A 20,427-nucleotide genomic window follows, 5' to 3' on the forward strand; every position below is an offset into this window, starting at 1 on the left:
AGTCTACACTGATAAAATTTTATTCTAATGCAGCCTAGGAGTTTGCAATAAACTCAGAAAATACATTTTTTTGAAAGTTATTGGCCATGTTTTGCAGACTTGACAAATTCAGAAAGCCTAAGCAAGCACATCTAAAGTTTGTACCTTCTCTAATTAAAATCTCTATGAATAATATATTTATCATTTTCTCCTTGTAAATGGGAATATTTAACATGAAGATTCCAAATTGTTATACTGAGTACTGTTTACCTACTCACATTATTATCTAAAGCAATGTCTCTGGATGAATCTTTCTGAAGGCCATTTCCAGGGTTGTATTAATTCTTCTGATCATGACTGGCATCCCCACAAAAAGAAAGCAAAAGGTTGTGGATGTCATTGCTTTCTTGTGTGAAAATACATGATCTAGATAACAGAGATTCAATAAGAAAAATAGAGGACATTACTGTTTAGAATTTTTCCTCAGAACTTGTCACATAATCCTCACAATATTTTAAAAGTTCTTGCTGCCTTTCAGACACTTCTAGTTTTTGGCAACATGTCCCTCCATTTCTGACATATTTTTCTTCAACAGAGACTTTTTTTTTTCAAGCATTTTTGCATCTAAGTAGTCATATATGTTGGAGAGAGTGTAGCCTGAAGCTAGAGAATTAAATCTGATAACAAGAGTAGAAAATTCAGACTTAGAAAAAATACTAATCAAGCAGACAAGTTAAGGATTCAGTCAGTTAGAGTAGCCCATCGTCCAATCATTTTTTTCAGTACTTTGCATACCAGTGGTAGTGTATGTTTTGTTCCTGAAAGATCTAGTAAACACTTGAAAAAGTACCATTCTTCCTGACCATTCAGAAGGTGTAAGATGTGTGAGATGGTGCAAGATGGTTTCCCTTTGCTATCCATATTCTCATGGTAAGGATGTACGTTCCTTTTAGGCGTCTCCCAAGGAAACTCAAACTAATCTACTTGCATTGTATTATCTCATTGGTTTTTGTTTGTTTGTTTGTTTTCTAGAGTATGCTCATTTTTAGGAAACAACATCTATTTATTCTGCCTAATTTCTACCCAGTAGTGGCAAAGTAAAATCAAAATCTGAAACTGTGAGATCAACAGTTATTTTTTCATCCTATTAATTACACAGGAATTCTGTGCTGCAAGGAAATAACGCACCTCATGCTGTTCTTTGCCAGCTCATTTTAAGAGAAGAAAATAGTTCAATATTCAATCCACTTAGTGATTCAATTTTATTGTTACTTAATTTTTATAGCAAAGTTCCAACTTATGATCTCTGTTATTATTTCAGGAATGTGAATGCCTCGTATGGGCTAAAATACAAATGCACAATGGATTAACTGCTCCATTAAGAATGAATCGCTTTTTACATTGTTGGAGTTTTGTAGTAAAACAGCTATAAGAAAGATTAGATAATAGAATAAGATTAGGCAGTGGAATAATACCTATGCATGCAGTATTCTTTCTGACTTCCAGACAATTTAAATGTTACATATAGAGGTTTATGCATAGAAAAAGAGAGGCAAAATAAGTATTGCACAGTAATCCTTTTGTATGAAGTTCTATGGCAAGTTGTATTCACAAGACACATTGCTAAATATGATATTTTGGTTAAACTATGAAGTTATTGAATATTAATTCAATAGTATTAAATGGAGTTGATTATTCCTGTTTTTTATGTAAATGTATTAATATAGGAATAGTGGATTAATAAATCTCAGAAAGTATGGTCACTTTCTGATTCAAATCTGAATATTGGAAGGCACTATCTTCTGCTGGTTTCATGTTAATTGGAAGGCACTATCTTCTGCTGGTTTCATGTTATTTCCTATAAAATCATAATATTATACACTTCAAATTTGAAGTCATGTTATTTTCTTATTTCAAAGGTAAAAGCCTTAACAAAGTTCACTTTTCAAAAGACTGCCTACAGGCTGTCTACAGTTTATCCTCTGCAGCAAAAGCAATATATTCCAAAGCCTGTGTTTCACAGTGTGGTAGTTTGAAGATCATTGCTCAGAAGATAATAAAAAACTTCACTGTCCTTTCAATGACTTGGTAACAGAGGTCTCCTCAGGCTTCAGCAGAAGTGCGTGAGTGTACTCTGTATGAAGACTGCATGCATGGTTCATGTTTTAAGTGAACATTGACTATTGTTAAATCATGCCAGCTAAGCATTATTATGTCTCCAAAGAGGCATCTACTGCCATCAGTGACTTGAATGATATACGAATATTTGAAATGTCATAACACATGCAAGCCCAGTGAAAGAATATATGCAATCTTTTAGCCTCAAGGTGAGGCCACTCCTGAAAAGCAAAGTATGCTCTCATCACCAAATTGAACATAATTGAAAATCATTAGATTGTAATGTATAAAAAAGACAGCCTAAGAGAAACAAGATTTGGTGGGGTTTTTTGTTTGGTTGGTTGGTTGTTTTTTTTGAGAACTTTTTCCTTTTCTGAGTGATAATGAGCTAATCAGTTTTATAAATGCAGTACCTTTAAATATTTGCAAAGTTAGCTTGAGAGTCAAAGCTTGTCCATGTGTCCTTTTGGTCCTGAAGCTAGGAGAAGCTCCATGCTTGTCACAGCTATCAGATTGGCATGCTTGTTATACCTACCAGATAGTGCCAGAGTAATGCCCTTAGAGGCAGGGATCTCCAGATACAGATTACAGTTTAACAGCCGGTATCATAGAATTTATTTCCCTGTGCTTTTACCTTGGGTCTTGCTTTTTCTTTTATATGACAAAATCCTATTCTTTAAAAAAAAAAACAAAAACAAAAAACAAACACAAAAGCATCACAGTGAAAGAGAATAACAGTTCAAAACTACTTTACTGTATATCTTGTATTCAAGAGTTCTCCCTTCTTCATAGTTTCTCATAGTCTCATTATGCAGAAAAGAAACTGTTTTAATCTATGATATGGACATTTTGAAACACAAGAGTCTTTTTGTGCAAGTCAGCAAACAGCATCTTTTAGCTCAAACTGCTCTAAACTTCTTTAAAATTTGGATAATATTATGGGAACCAATCCATTTTCAGACACTAAAACCCTGCTGTTACTTTTCTGCTCTTCATTAAATCTCAAAGGCATGTTTGTTTCTTAGTAGAAGTCCTTGATGTTGCCTTAGTCAATCTTCATGTTTCCATGTAAATTATCTGTTTATCAGAATTCCTCCAATTGGAAAAGGAAAAGAAGTTAAAAAATCTATTTGATAAAGACATTAAAAAAAAAAACCTGCATGCAGTGGAGGAGTCGCCTTCTTAGAATAAACTAATTAAAAAAAAAAAAAAACATGCTAGCAAACATAAAAAATGGCAGATATGGCTTGGAAAATGACAATTTTAGAGTAATTATAAATGAAATGCAAAATGCCATTAAAGTTAAAGCAATGTTATTAAAAGATGTGCTAATTTTCAGTTAAATTTTCTGTAAAGGACCAATTAGTTGAAGAGGCTTGACACCCTCAACTGCAAAATATAAGCACTCTGGTAATTATACTTTAAAAAATAATTGAACAAAAAGGAAAGGGTCCCCAAAACATTGGAAAGAGATACTCTACACTTCAGGCGCATAGGCTAGGTGGCAGTGCTAGCTCAGATATCTGTGCCAGAATTTCCTTGTTATTTATTCGCTTTTAGTGTCTATGATGCATTTTCTTTTTTCTTTATTTAGCCGGTATTGTGTCATATTCTCACTGTGGATGCTGATTACAGTGACACTATGCAGATGTTCATTATGGGTTAAAGTTAATGGCAGGAGCAAACAAATATATTTTCAGCTACGATTTAACAGCCAAGAAAAGTAATTCACTGCCATAACTGAAGAATGTCGTGTTATACTTTAAGTACAGCAGCACCTTTCCAAAGTGATTCTGTAGAGTGCTTCCTTACAAGTACTGGCATATCCAGGCCATGTACCCTCCCACAGAGCAAGTACGAGATCACTCTCAAATTAATTTCAGTGTATTATTATTCCAAAGGAAATGGATATCAGCTAGTTCAGCTTTTCAGCTTTATAATCATAGAAATCATAGAATCATAGGAATGATTTGGATTGGAAAGACAAACATGAAGATGAATGTTCCCCAATTCCAAACCAGCAAGAGGTTGTAAAAGGAATATGAATTTTGTGACAATCAAAAGCACAGAAAGATGGGATTTTCTTGAGGAATGTTAAATCAGAGTATGGGAAGAAGCAACCCTATTTAGCAAAAGATGCCAAGCTACCACTTCCTTTTCACCCATCCTTGCTTGGTTGCAGCTGGGCAGTTTCTGGTCATCTGCAGTGCTAGCACTATCCATCCTGAAAGCTGGAATCCTTACACTCATCGATAGAAATTGAAAAAAACAATCATTTGGCTGCACTCATCCATCTGATTAAATGGTGACATCCATATCAGTCATGGTCTGAAACCCAAATTAAGCCATTGTTCAAAGAGAAATGTTGCCTTCTTTGCTAATAAGTGTCTTAGCTTTGCCTTAGCATTTGTCTAGCAGTGGGAGGCCTTTGTTGCATGACAACATTCTGTTACATTGACAATAGACTGGATTCTTTTCCCTTTTGCACCAGTTTCATTGCAGTTTATGGCTTCTAGAGTTTCTAGTGGTTGGCACATAAGTCAGAATTGGGCCCCTTTTTTCTTAGTTGTTATGGACATTAGGGAGGTTAATTTTATTTTGTTTTACTTTACTTACTTTTATTTTCATTTTATTTTATGTTATTCCCATTAATAACTTTATGACAGGTGCCTGCCTTGATATGTCACTTTACATTTGACTCTCATTTCTCTGTTTAATATGAGATCTATAGTACAATGAGCAAAATGGCTCCATTATAATTTCTTAGTAGACCGTTCTCCAGTGAGCTGTAACTGAGGGTAGTTGTGCACTTGCACAGTACAAAATGCATATGATGTAAGGTTATATGTGTTTAAGTCTTGGATTCTGGCTATATAAGCTGTGATTTCCATTACAGAATAAAGAGAGAATGAAGTAGAGGTCAGGAAAGTTTGATCTAATTATACCTATCTCCTTAAAGAGCATTAAAATCTTTAGTATGTCTTCAACGTTGGCATGTTTTGCCAATCACTGCAAGTAAGCAAGCTATGAAAATGTTATTTTACACAGATCAACAACTTTCACTCTTAGAGTAGCTGAACATTGTACTGAGCTTATAAACCAGACTTGAAAAAAAGTCTACCTGTGGAATCATGTATTAGTTTTTCTCCATATATCATCTTGATTAATAGCAGTAAAACTAAAAATATTATTTTTGAATAAATTAATTCTGTGAACATGTATGATTTAAGTGCCATATAGAATATGCAGAAGCATGTTTTTATTGATAGGTCTTTTCCAGTTTCTATTATACAATGTCTCCAACCTCTAGATCTGTCAGTATATGTCTTTATATATATGAAGTTGGTGTCAAGAAACATTGCTGATTAACTACAGGAATTATGCTAATTATTTTAATTCTGCCTGGTAAATAATATACACTGGCAAAGGCCAGGAAAAGAGACCAAACTTAATGCAGATCTGTCGATTCTGAGATTTTCTTATTTCTGGAAAAGTATAGCAAGTTGCCAAAAGAAGGCAGCTCCGATTCTCACGTCCATGAAGTCAAGTAATTAACTGAAGAATAAACAATAATACCTGATTGTCTTACCTGTCACCACTGCAGTTCCCATTAAGCATCATATAATCATTCCAGACTTTAATTCTTGCAAGGAGTCGCAATGATTTTACTTTATGTTAAGAAAAGTTAGTGTTACCCTTGAATTATTATACATTTCATCCACACATGTATGAGCTGGTTTGAGATTAGCTGTTGTTTTAGAGTAATTCCTCCTGCTAGTATCAGACTACCATCACAGTACACTTTGTATTTAAAAACATGTACCGCCATACTGAGTTTATTTTAAAATATATGGGAGCTGATATGATGCAAATATTTGGTTTAGGATTTGCATGATAATAATAGTGTTTTCCTCTCATTTTAATTTTTGTCAACAGGTGAATGGCATATATGCCTATCTAAATAAGCAGAGATGCTTGAAGTTATGAAATTTCAGTGTAACACTGAAAAATGTTGCCACATAGCATTCATTTTCTCCTGTTTTGTCTGTCAGCTCAAGTAAACAATAAAACTGAGGTTTCATTATGCAAAGAAAGAATATCAAAGCAACATGGATAGGGAGCCAGTTCTGTGTTTTGATCTCAGAATAAAACATTTCAACCTGTACCTCAGTTTACTGTGTATTACAAACAGTTGCATTATATGGGAAAAGCAATGAATTTCTATGAAAAGTATTATTGAGATCTTTGCACAACAAGCATTGTTTGAGAATGCAGTGTTCATTTTCATGTCATCAGATTATATTTGGTCCAAGTCCTAAAATCAACAAAAGTCATAAATCTAATAATGTGAATCCCATGTATGCTACACCTAGCTCATTTTCTTTTCATATGCTACACTTGGAAAGCTTCTGAAAACCCAGACATTGGTGTTATTGTAAATGATGGTGTCTTGTTTTTCTGGTGATCATTATTTTTTGCCAGTACGTTGCACTGCAGATACTTAACTGTGTATCTCTGAACTATACTAGTATACTTTTAAGTGAACTTGAAAGTCATTCATCTGGCATTAAATTAATATTTAAAATGCTCATTGTTTGCCTGACAGACCAGCAATGCTACAGATGCTGGCAAAATGTCAGTGTGGAGTAAATCTTCCCTAATAAACCACACTTACCCTATACCCTAGAGTTTTTTAAAAGGACCACCAGGATCCCAAACTCATCATACATTTATCTGGAATGAACTCAAGATGTTTAATTGATACATGCTTATGTCTGAACACTGTCAACTCTCGTAATAAGATGTTTAGTACAATACCTCAGTTAGACTGCTAGAGTCCAGCCACAGTAATAAGTAATGACATTTGCAGCACAAAGGCAGCTCCCCAACGAATTGGTGACAAGAGTAAAAAGGCAATCTAGCCTGTGTAAGCTTTAAATGTGGTCTGAATTTTACAATTACGTGTCCTAAAGCCCATTATTAGACATGAAGGCAATGAGAAGGAGAGCAGTCATTGCATCACTAGTAACGTCAATTATAGGAAACATAAATCATTCAAATTTTTGTACTTTAATAAAAATCAACCAGAATTGGTGTTTAAAAGGAAGGATCTAGTATAGAAGCCTAATGGGATAGAAGAAAATAGAGTAATTGGAGGCTGCTGTCTTTTCACTTTCTATATAAAATTATTTGAAGAGACAGCCAAGAACTTTAAACAGCAGAAACCCAGAAAAGTTGTAATTTGGATGTCTTCAGTTGTGACTTTAATGGTGTTTGCTTAAAGAGCTTTCTTTTATCTCTGCAGACATACTTCAATGACAATATCCTCACACTGATACGGACATTGGTAACAGGAGGAGCCACACCAGAGCTGGAAGCACTGATTGCCGAGGAAAATGCTTTGAGAGGAGGTTACAGCACGCCCCAGACACTTGCAAACAGGGACAGGTGTCGAGTTGCTCAGTTGGCTTTGTACGATGGGCCATTTGCAGACTTAGGGGTAAGATCATGCGACACATGTAGGACCAAAGCTGGTATGAAATCTATTTACTTTCTGTAAGAGTGAATTAAAAATCTATTGTAGTGCATGATTTCTATTATTTAGTTTCAAATAATAAAGCTTTTAGATGGCTTGACACTTTAATACATGGGGTGTCAGGTTTGCTCTTATTCTTTTTAAGATGTTATATGACTTGCTAGTCTATTTTCCTGAGTATTTTAAGCAGAGTGAAAAGTCCTATGGCTCTTCTTACTCACATAAAGATATGGATGAGCCGACTTGGAGAAAATAACCATCCTACTAATAATCCAGTCTATATATGAAAATGTCTATACCCTTATTGGGTTTTGATGAGTTTTTTTAGTCTTTGCATAGAGCTTTAAGTTCTTCTAATACACTTATTGTCTGGCAAACAAAACTATAATGTTTGTTTTTGTTTTTGTTTTTTTCTGGATGGACTAAAATACTTGTGAAATCCTAATTTTCTGACACTTTAACTCAACTATCATAAGAGGAAATATAAAATTTTAAAATAGAACACTTAAAAAAAATGGCATGCTTGGATAAAGTAGTATTTAAAAATGTTTTCTGGGCCAAATCTTGTACTCTTCTTGAGAAACACCAGATTAAGAATTAAAGCCAATGAGAGCACACAGATGAAAGTAAAAAAGCCTGTCAATACCTGTAAAACTCCATTCATAGTTGAGATTAGTAGTTCATCAAAACATATGGGCACTCAGAATAACATTTTCACAAATAAAATGAAAAATACCAGTCCTTCAACTGCTGCTTTGCCATATATTCAACTGCATTGTGTCAATGAACACTGAATGTATTGAACACTCACCATTACTTAAGAATCAATATTTTAGATATACAAATATAAATTAATGCTTCTGCTACTCAAGGCAATAATTTTATACTGCTTAGAAATAGGATACTTACCATCACTATTTTAAAGTGGGATATATGTAATTATTTAACTCTTCAGATTCCTTGTTTTAGTTGTTCTCAGTGATTTTATTTGTCAAAATGACAATATGGCTCCTGCTTAAAAAGGTCACAAATACTAACAGTTTTCAAACTACAATTAATGTAATTTGTAGAATTATGCATTCTTTAATACCAAAATTTGCATTTCCACCTTAAAACAGATCATTAACTTTTGCCAGTTTAGTAACTTAGCATGGACCTAGGCTCTCCAAAATATTGATCACTAAAAATAATTACTTATTTGAAGTAAAACATTTAGTTTATTCATTTGCTTTGATGAAAGATTCTCATTTGTGACACAAACAGGCTGTCTATACATTGTCATTTTGGTACTCCTACTGAAAACCCACTTCTCTGCCACGGTTTTAAATGAGAAAAGAGAGAGAGAAAAACAAAACAAAACAAAACAACACAGTGCTTCTTTTTTCTTTTTTTTTCTTTTTTTCTCTCTTCCTTTTTTTTTTTTCCCTTTTTTATTTTATTTTATTTTATTTATTTTATTTTTCTTTCCTAGGATGGAGGCTGTTATGGAGATCTATTTTGTAAAGCACTGAAAACATATAATATGCTTTGCTTTGGAATTTATCGATTAAGGGATGCTCATCTAAGTACTCCCAGCCAATGCACTAAACGGTAAGTGTGATCTTAGAACATCTCTCTCACTGTTCTTCATACTTCTGGATGAGAATATCCTAATGTCTGTAAGAAATCTAAAAAAACAGATTTCTCCTTTTTTATATAATTTGGCAGCAAGAGCTAGATCTTTGAGTACTTTGTGGTAACACTTTAGGGAATTGAAGTCATAGGTTTTATATAATCATCATTTCCTCCCATAAATGGAGATTCCTCTGTTAATAGGCTGCATTTTAACTTTGGTAAAACTGAGGCTGAACTCAGTACTTTGAACAGAATGGATACATTTCAATCTTTGCAACCCAAAGGCTATTTGGCAGCTTACTTGAAATGTGCACCCACTAGAAATACGCACATAAACCCACATCAGAACTATCATAAATATGCCATCCATTACTGTTTCATTCTTTACAAAAAGCATTGGCTAGACACAGCAATAAGCAATAAACAACACTGCATCCCACTGAAGTGGTTTCATCCATAACAATTTTGATGAACTGTTTAGAAAAAATGATTTTCAGTTTAGATTTACTCTGTACTTGCTTTATTTGGGTTTATTAGTTGAATTAATAAGTGACTATAGTCTCTGAAGCAGTTAAACCAGCACTGAATTTGAAAAGAACTTGTGTGCTTCAGAATTCTTACTCAATCCTTTCTTATAAAGAAAGTTCCTATTGCCTTATTCACATACAGTGCATTTAAACACATGAAAGATTTTAGCAGTAAGATCTAAAAGCCTCTCCTGTCTTTGAAAGAGGTTTGGTTGCAGGTGGGGGATCACTGAGATTGACAAAGTTTTTATTTCAGGCCTGTATATGTATATTTATCAATATAGGATCCTTGTATTTTTTTTTTGTTAATGCCCTTTGAGGTCATGAAACTGACCACAAAGGTGAAATGAAAAGAGGAATTAACTTTACTTATTTTTCCTAACTCGTTTTATGTGTAGTGATAATACAAGCAACAGTTGATACTATTATATTATATTTAAGTATATACTTAAATAGAATTGCATTTAAAATCCAGCTAAGTGTTGTTTCTGGTAGGTATATTGTTTTTTGTATCAGTATGTGAATCTGTTTACTAGAGTCACTGCATTCCAAAGCAGCTAGAGAAAGGAGGATAAGCTGTATGCTGTGTTCTCAGAAAAATCATGATGTGGCTTCCTTGGAGAACATCCTGCTAACTCAACATGTCTGTTCCACTAAGCAAACTTTCAGAGTGATATCTGACATAAGATGGCACTGAGAAAAATGTGGTATTATGTGAACTGTAATCACGTACACATTCAACAAACAGAAATCTTTATAAATGTTCACGAGATAACATCTCTAGAAGAAAATTTTGGTTGAAATCTAAACATTCTTCCCTCTTTCTTTGCAGTTATGTTATCACAAACCCACCATATGAGTTTGAGCTTGTGCCGACAGACTTGATCTTCTGTTTGATGCAGTTCGACCACAACGCTGGCCAGTCCCGGGCCAGTCTTTCTCATTCCTCCCATTCCTCCTATTCTTCCAGCAAGAAGAGCTCATCAGTTCACTCCATCCCATCAACAGCAAACCGACCGAACCGCACCAAGACCAGGGATTCCCGGGAAAAACAGAAGTATGTGCAAGAAGATAGACTTTGATATGTGTATCTGCTCCCACTGTGTGTGAAACTTGCATTCACCACCCATTCTCCCCAATTAATGTTTCCAACAGTAATGTTCCCTGTTTTCCCATGGAGCTCTCCCTTTTTGTACACATATTTTGCATATGTATGACAGTGTGCATGTGATTGTCATTTTTATTTCACCACCATAAAACCCTTAAGCACAACAGCAACAAAGCAGACGGACCAAAAGTTATTTATAATACTAGGGGAGAAAAAAATGCAAAACCAATAGGCACACTGAAAACATAAATAACTCACTGCAGTTACCTAGATATCAGAAAATAGATTATATTTAACATGAACACTTGTTTTTGATGTTAGACTTACACAAAGAAAGTCATTTAGTGCAGAATTGTTGATGTATTTTGCAGTAGGTTTTTATAACTGTATTTACAGGAGTTGCTACATTTATATGAAGCTTATGAAATTAACCTATTGCCAAAAACAAAAACAAAACAAAAAAAAAACCAAAAAAACCCACAAAAACAATAGCACACCTACTGCTTTTTCACTAGCTAAGCTTAAATTATATAGGGCTTGTGCTCTTTGTATAGATTATTGTTAAGCACCTGCTGTATACCAAAGCAACATCAGGGACTTTTCTGCTTCTTTGAAGACTTTCTCTAAAATATTAGCATTTTCAAGTTAGTGGTTTTTTCCCTGTAACATTGACATTGTCTGGGCATAGAGTTGTAAAACTCCAATGGTTTAATTTAAGTTTAGAAAGTGTCTAATTGCATATTAAATTATTATTCTGTCTATTTATACTGCCACTGAATAGCTATATTTTCTTTCACTTTTGACATTTGGGATAAAAAGCCATATGTATCATAAATATTGGATGTAAGTCATTAAAAATTGCCTTGCTGGGACTTTTACGTCTTTAAAAGGTGAATTAGTCACCTTATGTACAGAATAAATAATGTTCAGAAAAGAGCAAGCATTTTTCTATGCTTAAGTATCAGTTCCCGGCGGACTTTATTCCTTTCCCCAGATGGTAGTTTAACTTTTCAAAGAGTGGTGGTATAAATCTTCCAATGAGAGTCCTAATGTACAATGATCCTCCAGAAATCCCAAGCCATGTTTTAGCCAGTTCTTTTCAACAGGTGTGCCAGTACACGGTAAGCAGGAATACATGGGAGGACAACTGAGTGCCTTTAAGATCTGTGAGCTTCCTTCCTATTTGGGAAGAAGAGATGCTGTGCCAAAATGGCTAATGAATGAGCAGAACAAGAGAGCTGAGCTGGAAACATACACTGTACTGAGGCATCGTGTTCTAGGCACTTGTGTATTCTCATCAATGACTCACCCAGCCAAACAGAGCTTGTTGCAAGAAGTTACATAAAGTAGAGGAAATAAATCTATCCTAAGGAGCCACAAAAATGATACTTGAGGCTTATTTTTAAATTTCAAATGCTATCCTTCTGAAATCTAGAAATATTCTAGACTGTGTGAAGAAGTTCCCTGGGTGATGGGTAGGAAGGCTGGAAACTTGTGCCACCTTCACTGTCTACCCAGCAAGAAAGCATGCAGAGAGAAAAAAAAAATACTTGGATATGGGAGTGATTAGCATCACATCTGCCAACCCAGACAAGGTGCTTTTATGGTTAGTGTTGTTTTTTACCTTCCCCTTCCCCAAGCATGGTAATTTTGAAGATTTGCTTGCTGTGTGAATTGACAATGAAGCCAAGCACTTTTACTGACAAAACCTGTAACCATATAAGTGGGCTGCAGAGAGCCACTGCACAGTGTTAAGCATAACAATTGGAATACAGTACATATGTGTGTGTGCATTCAAATGCAGCTGTGAGTCCTGTCAGTGAAATATGTTGCAAATTTTGGTTGCTCACCTACAAATCAATATATTACAGTTGCTTTTGATCATAAAGACAAATTCATGTTTTTCTTTTTGCAAAGAAAGTTACCGTGTTTTGCCCTGAGAATATTTATTTTTACAAGGATGTGCCAGTTAAAGTGCTCTACAGGAAATATGACAATTTAAAAGCATTGTAAAACTTACATAGCTTACTTCTTTTCCTAAAGTGCAACAAGGATGAATAGAATGGGCCAAGGTATGACAATTAATGGTTCTGCATGACCTAGCAACTGCTGTGGGTTTCCTTCTATAACTTTGTCCTTGTGAAAACTTGTGGAATTAAACAAAAAAGTAGTTAAAAACTTTATTCAGTTACTGGTTTGTTTGTTTCTTTGTTTGGTTGTTGTTTGGTTTTTTTTTTTTTTTTTGCCTTTTTTTTTTTCTTTCCCTCCAATCCAGAAGTAAAACTGGCTGCTGTTGCTGCTGCTGCTGTTGCTCAACCCTGTTTTATTTTTTATCCTCTCATCAGCTTGCCTTTCTAATTGCACGTGTCCTCTTATAAACACCCAGGTTCCCACTCAATGAAGATGCCTATCCTGGTGCAGACATTAATTTCTCATTCCTCATTCCAGCTCCTTTTCTCCCCTCTTTTCTCTCCCATCCCTCGTGTATGTTCATGAGCATCTTTTTATGTTGGCAATATTGACTGAAGATAGTGGAGAGCAGTTAGTTATGCATTTTGGAAGAATGTTAATGGCTTTGACACCAAAATGCATTCCCATTAATGTTTTATCTGGTTTCCATTTAGTAGAGGAAGGAAGGGTGTTAGTATGAAGCCAGTTGTCACCTACTAAATAATAATGATTTTATTAAAAAAATAGTAAATGTGCAGCTCAAATAGGAAACATATTAACAGTCTACATTAGAGAAACAAATTGTCACAACTTGGGTGAAAATCTAAATTCTTCAGATCATTCTGAAATTTAATTTTCTTCTGTCTTCTGATCTTAAGTCTGCAGAATTTGTTCTTACTTTCAGTTATTCCATGAGCAATTTTCACATTAAATATAGTCATACAGACCAGACAGTTGTTTATCGAAGAGATGAAAATGTTCTGACATGGATATACTGATGAAATTGGAAGGCTTGTCATTAAATGTAGAGGATCTGGCACACCTACAAGATATTTAGCATGGGCTCCCACAAGTGGAGTCAGACATCTTCCATCCTCAAAACCAGAATTTGTTTTGCTACTTTAAAAACAGAAAAATCAACAAGTCCAGAATAGTATTTTTGTCCCAAAATTTTAGCTGCCTTGGACCAAACTAAAGGCCCTGACGGGGAGTAAGAATAATTTCTTCCTTCTCTTTTCCTGCAAATTACTTCCTACCTACCTCATATGAAACATGAACTTTAAAATAGGTGGAGAAACTTTTATTTTGTTTTTCTAATACGGGAAGAAATTGTATGGGAGAATTTTTGGCTTAGTTTTGAACAAGGGACTTACTTGTGGGACAACCCAAATGCATCCCTGACAGCCTCATTTGAAACTGCTGTCACGAAATAAAAAAATACGAATCCTTTTCTAAACAACTGTAAGGTAATCTGGGATTATGGTGAGAATACAGACTCAGTAAAATTTAGCGTCATCTGTAGCTGGTACTTTCTTCACCTCTGCCCTATTCAGGTGTCTCACAGTGACATTTATTCAGATGTAGTTACTCAGGCCAGAATTTTTAAAGAACCAGGCAAAAAAAAAAAAAATATTGAGAGAACTGTGAGATTGTTATAGATGTACTGAAGTAATCTGTATTTTGATCGTTTTATTTTTAATTATTGATTTATGCTTCAAGGAAGTCTTACATAAGTTATTAGTACTTATTTATTTTTTTGTGATGCAAGCTTGAAGCCCTTAAGACCTCCATGAATCCATTTGGGTGCTGACAACCCATAACAAATACAAGCCTATGTCTGAGAGGAAGGTAATTGTTTTCTGCTTTGTGATACTTTTGAAGTTACTTAGATATTCCAACAACTCTCAAATGATGGTGTCAAAAGGAAATCCATCAAATAGTGTTGAAGGATTTGTATCTCTCTTAAAGAGCTTTTATTAAAAAACAAACAAACAAACAAACAAACAAAAAAACCCAAACCAACAAACAAAAAAGAACCATTGAAAACTAGGCTTGTTCTCACTGTAACCTATGGTTAGGGTCAGTATGCATGTGCCAAAAAGGAGAGAAACAGACAGGACACAACAGAGGACTACCCACATTCTGGTGGATAAATCAGTAACTAAATCTTGATTAAAAAACAAAAAAAAAAGTTTAGACTTTTAAGGAAAAAAGTGTTTTTTTTTAAGATGTGTAAAGATCTGTGCTAACACTGTAAGCATAACAAAAAAGACTTAAAAGTGTGTAAGAGATTCAAGAAGAGTATTTAGTAACTGGGAGCAGAATACATCAGAAAGAAAGATGGAGAAAGTCACTCCTCTCATTTCAAAGGTAAGTATAGTGAGTAATGGACTTCCACAGGAGTTTCATCATTACATGATTAAAGACGATTTGGACAGTAGAAGAAGGACAGGAGAAGTGAAAAGCTGGGTCTAAGCATTGATGCAGGAGATGGTAATACCTGGATTAAGGTTTCAGCGCTCGCAAAAAGAAACTTAAACAGCAAAAGAAGTCAAAGAAAATAATCTACAGGTTTCTGCATTTACTAATTATCTTCTGTATTTATTACTTGCCGGGTGAAGGTATGAAGAGACTTAATGGTGACAGTTTCTAAAGATTGGCTACCTCGACATGAGTTTTATTGTAAAGATTAACATATAATTATCTTGTGTTGCAGTTCCAGAGAAAGCAGGAGCAAAGCAAGTGCTTTTCACTTGCTGCTGAGCAGCATGCTGCAGCTCATCCTTAGCACCAGTGCAGTTCTTTCCCTTCTTGCTATGAGATTGCATGAACTTGCAGCAAGTTCTGTTTGTAAGGAAAGTTTGTGTTCTGTATGTTATAAAAGAAGCTAGAGATAAAAGTTCACAGTGCTTAACTTGCCTCAAAATCATTTTAAACACAAACCATTAGAAAACTGTTAGTTTGAAATTGTTTATGTGATCTTGCAAGGCTTTTAAAACATGATAACCATCACACTTTACACCTCTCTGAAAGGTTAGTTTAATCGTAGATCACATAAAATTGGTTTTCACAAATGCATAATGGTTCATGTGTCACACTTGAACGAAATGGTTTTTTAAATGGAGCTGAAATTATTTTGATGTGTACACATTCCTAGATTTTTTTCCTACAACCTTTCTTAAACCAGCTCCCATCAGGAGCCATTCCCTTAAAGTCTCATTAATAATTCAGATGTTCTGATGACTTTAAAAGATCTATGGAATTGAGGCTTTTTTTTTTTTTTTTTTTTAAACTGCTTGACAAAAAGATAAATGAATGTAGAAAGAAGCAGTAGGAGTCTGGCAAGCTGTAGATCATCTCTGAACAGATTGTAACTTTATCATTCTGTCAGGAAGAATAATTTAGAGCACTTAATCAGTTAGCTTCAGTGTGCAGGATGTAACATTATGAATTCCTATCGTCCAATCTGTTCAAATCAAAGGGAACTTAATTATAATAGGTAAGAGAGAGAGAGACATGGGAAAGAAAACATTGCTCAGACTCGGGCAACTTTAAGCAGGTAGGAAAATATTTACCTTTCTTCAAAATGAGTAAGATATTTCCAAAAAATGAAAGCCATATTTTTAATAATTACAGGAGAACCATTGCAGTCATTCTATTTCAGTAATCTACCATTAATTAATGATACAACTGCTTTGTATAATTTTTAAAAATTATTATAAATGCATAAGCACAGATAACAAATATGTCAGGAAAAATAAAGGATTAGCTTTCCTGAGTTTGGGGTTTGTTGCTGGGGTTGAAGTATTGCAAATAGATGCTTAAAATCCACAGCAGGTAAAAGTGACTGAGTAAAGTGACTGGAAATTAATCCACTTCTTCAGAGCCCTAACTTCACAGCTAGTTGCTTATTTTTACACATCTGTGCCTGGATAGTTGTTTTCTTCCTGCTCTTCCAATTTCTGTTCTAAGCTCTGCCTCCTGAGCTTGGTCTGAGGTGATTTAGTTATTTATTTATTTATTTATTAAATAAAGGAGCACCCCTCTCACTCTTTCCCTGATTTGAGCCCTGAGATAGCAGCATTTCAGGGGTAAGCTGAAGTGCTAGTTTGTATTATGTAGTGAGACAGTGAAGCTGCCAAAGCCTTCTGAGTTTCCCACTGGGATGAGAAGTATTGCATAAATGTAAGCACAGCCACTCTGATGTGGCATGCATTGAACACTGCACATAACAATGAAAATGCCACAGCTGCAGAATCCTATTCCCAGCACCATTTGAGTTCATTGCTCTGCACACCCACCTCTGGAAACTGGATAAGGAGAGAAAGAGAGATGGGTGAAGGGAAAGCCTGCTCACAATGTAACAAAGAACAAGCACCTGATGACCGTAAATTGCATGATAATAAGGGGTCTTTAAGTACTCAAATAGAAGTATCCTGCAAAGCTACATACGTGCCATTAAGGAATGACACCAGTGTTAGAGCTGGCTTAAGGAAATCCTTTTTTTTGTTTGTTCTGTGAATTTTGTCAAGCTTTTGTACATACCTGCATTATGAGCAATGCAGAACAGCGGCTGTAATCCTATGCAGTGAGGGAGTGACTGCAATGTTATCATCTCTCCTGCCTCGCAGCCTACCCCAGAGCAGTGCCATAAAATTCTTCCCATGATGATGGAAACAGGCTCTGCCTGAACATACCAAAGGGCTGGTGGCCCCACTAATATTTTAGTAAATCTTTGCTTCCCATGCCTTGCTGTCATGTATCACAACCAATCTGTGCAGGATTGAGTCCTTACCAGCTGCAGCACCAGGTAGGTTGCATCATCCCCTACAGGGCAAAAACCCACAGCCGGGCTGCTCAGTAACCATGTCACACCCATGCCATGTCCTCTGGCACCAGGGCCTGTGGGACGTTCTCCAGGTCTTCCTCTGCATGAGAGTGATCATCTCCAGGCTGAAACAGGACAGAGTAGCCCCCGAACTTTTGGGGTACTTCTCTGTATAGGACTCACACGCTCTCTTCTGCACAACCCTTACCCCACTTGCTCTCCCTGGCTTCTCAGTTTAGCCTTTTATTTGTACCATGTTTTTTTCAATAAATGAATCAGAGGGCATTCACTTGAGCATGAAAACAAAAAGAACTCTCACAACAAGCAAACTGCCAGTTTTGTTTAACTTCTATCAAATGTGCAAATGTGTCATGCTCCATCCATAAAGAGTATTTTCAGAGGTATTAATCTAATGCACTGTATCGCTATTAATTAGTCAAAGTCACTTTCTATTAATTGCTTTTTCTCTATAAACTTTACTGACTGCTACCCCCTTCTTTTTTTGGTGTTTTTGCTTCTGCGTGCTTCACTAATTAAAATTCTTATTTTCCCTCCTTATTCTGTCTCTACCCATTTTGCTTCTTAGCAGAAAAGAAATGGTTTACAGATGAGCCGGATAATGCCTATCCCAGAAACATTCAAATCAAGCCCATGAGCACCCACATGGCCAATCAGATCAATCAATACAAATCTACAAGCAGCTTGATACCACCAATCAGAGAAGTTGAAGATGAATGTTGACTTGGAGGCCAGAACTATTTTTTTAAAGCCTGACAAACTTCATGAATGGTGATGTGACATTTATTCCTCTTACATGCTGAACCACTGATGGAGAAGTTACGAAGGGCAAGTGTAATGGAAAAATAAAGTAGACAGATCTTTGTTTGTCTGCCTTTAATATTGCTTCCACATATTTTGGAAACTATTTCATTTATAAATGAACATAATCAGAACTAGTCATGTATAGCCTCTAGCATTTTAAATTATTTTTATTTATTAGAAAAAATATATTTTTTCTTTTTCTTTTTTTTTCATTGTCAAGTATTTTCCCTTAAAAAAATCTGCATATGTGGCCAGACTCCTAAGAAATAATACAAAAACAACCACACCTCAGTCTTTGGCTTAATGGAGAATGATGGTCACAGTAATAAAGACATTTAATTAAGGGAGACAAAAGATACATTTAAAAATAAATAAATAAAGGTCCAACTTGTATTTTAGTAAATCAAAAAAAAAAAAAAAAACCAGAAAAAAAATAGTTCACCTACATGTTTCTTTTCTGGAGGATGTGTATTTTGTTCAGCATTGACACCAGCTCTTAATAAACTGAACTTATTTATTTTCAAAGTTGAAAGTCATATTTTTGTATGTGTAACATTCTGTTGAGATGTCCTTTGTTTTATTACATAGTCAACTTCATGGCCATGGTCAGGTCCAGCCATCCCACACTGAGCAATCCCTGCAGAAGGCTTGCGTCCTCTGTGACACTAAGCATAGCAAACACCACCCTGAGCCAGGGACATGGCAAGGTGCTCCCAGGCAGCACTTGTTATAAATGGCAAACGTGACAATTCTGTGCCGCTTGTCGGCCATCAGCTGCTGGTAATTCCAGGCAGTTCCTCTTCTTTTGCCACCTATTACAGTGCTGTAAGGCAGGGTGCATAAACAGCGCATTAACTCATAAGTCATACGCCTTCTCATCGATCATATTTTGTTGTTTTCTTACTTCAGAAGTGCTGATGGTTCCATATCTGTCTTGCTTATCTGACTCAAATGCCTCCTGATCAGCTGTGAGCTTTATCTCCAGACCTTTGGTGATAGCACACACCTCATTGGGAGGCACACTAAGGTTCCTTCGATGAGTTCAGGTCAGAATAGAAACATCTGGCTTAGCTTCAGTTTCACAACCTCTCAACATAATGTTATCAGTTGACTCCTGTACCAAGCAACATCATATTTTAACATTTTTTCCCCTCCTTTATTTCTTTCTTTGATTTTACTTTACTGGGATACCAGATACAAGAGTACAGAAATAACCAAATCAAAGTAAAAGTAATGAATGTATCTATAATGTTAACTTACAAAAGGCCTTTGACAGGTGCCTTTTGTGTCAGCAGTTTCACAAAGTTGCCAACAAGCTTTAATAGCCATCAGACAAAGATGTGATGTTTCATATCTGTGCTGCAGTATCTATTCACCCAAGCATTTGATGTTCTAAATGATTCAGTAATTAAATAAACTCTCTATATCTCAGATTAGCAACATCTGACACAACTGTGTGAATAATAAAAAATGAAAAAAAAAAAAAAAAGAAAAGAAAAGACTGTGCTATTGAGGATTAAAATAAAAACCTAGGACCCAATTATCAGGAAAAGCAGATTTTCATTGTGCAAGTCAACTTGAGGCTTTGTAATTTTGCAGAACTGTGAAATACCACAATAAAACACACCGTAGTATTTTTATCATTAGAGAAGTATCAGTGAATCAAACAAATAAAAAGCAGATGACACTAATTTATTGTGAAAATGATTACATCCACTATATAATCCAACATTTAAGCTAAACTATCTCAGCTTCAATGTTTGTCCACTGGCTGCAGTACAAATATAGCCACACTACCACCTAACAGGCTTTATTCTGGAGTGACATCTTGGACTGTGATTACTTTGTTGTTACATTTTGTAGAGTAGTTATTTAAACAAAAACAACAGGAATTATTATACAGTATATGTAAAATTGGATTGTTTAGGATATTTCACTTTCCTGC

At 35.2% G+C, this 20,427-nt stretch overlaps 1 protein-coding gene across 8 annotated transcripts in view; it reads left to right on the forward strand.

Annotated features, from left to right (window-relative positions):
* KCNMA1 (potassium calcium-activated channel subfamily M alpha 1) overlaps nucleotides 1-18,596 on the forward strand; it is a 446,296-nt gene extending 427,700 nt beyond the window's left edge. The window contains exons 27-31 of one of the 8 annotated variants that reach the window (XM_090144990.1): nucleotides 7,403-7,597; nucleotides 9,105-9,223; nucleotides 10,607-10,831; nucleotides 12,926-12,954; nucleotides 18,247-18,596. In XM_090144990.1, coding sequence (XP_090001116.1) covers nucleotides 7,403-7,597; nucleotides 9,105-9,223; nucleotides 10,607-10,831; nucleotides 12,926-12,954; nucleotides 18,247-18,401 — 723 coding nt within the window. In that variant the 3' untranslated portion in view covers nucleotides 18,402-18,596. The remainder of the gene's footprint in view (nucleotides 1-7,402; nucleotides 7,598-9,104; nucleotides 9,224-10,606; nucleotides 10,832-12,925; nucleotides 12,955-18,246) is intronic. The other 7 variants (XM_090144991.1, XM_090144985.1, XM_090144986.1 and 4 more) reach the window with 7 other exon arrangements.
* Nucleotides 18,597-20,427: the final 1,831 nt, after the last annotated feature.

The sequence above is a fragment of the Phasianus colchicus genome, chromosome 8, assembly GCF_987193195.1.
Source record: "Phasianus colchicus chromosome 8, bPhaCol1.hap1.1, whole genome shotgun sequence".
NCBI lineage: Eukaryota > Metazoa > Chordata > Aves > Galliformes > Phasianidae > Phasianus > Phasianus colchicus.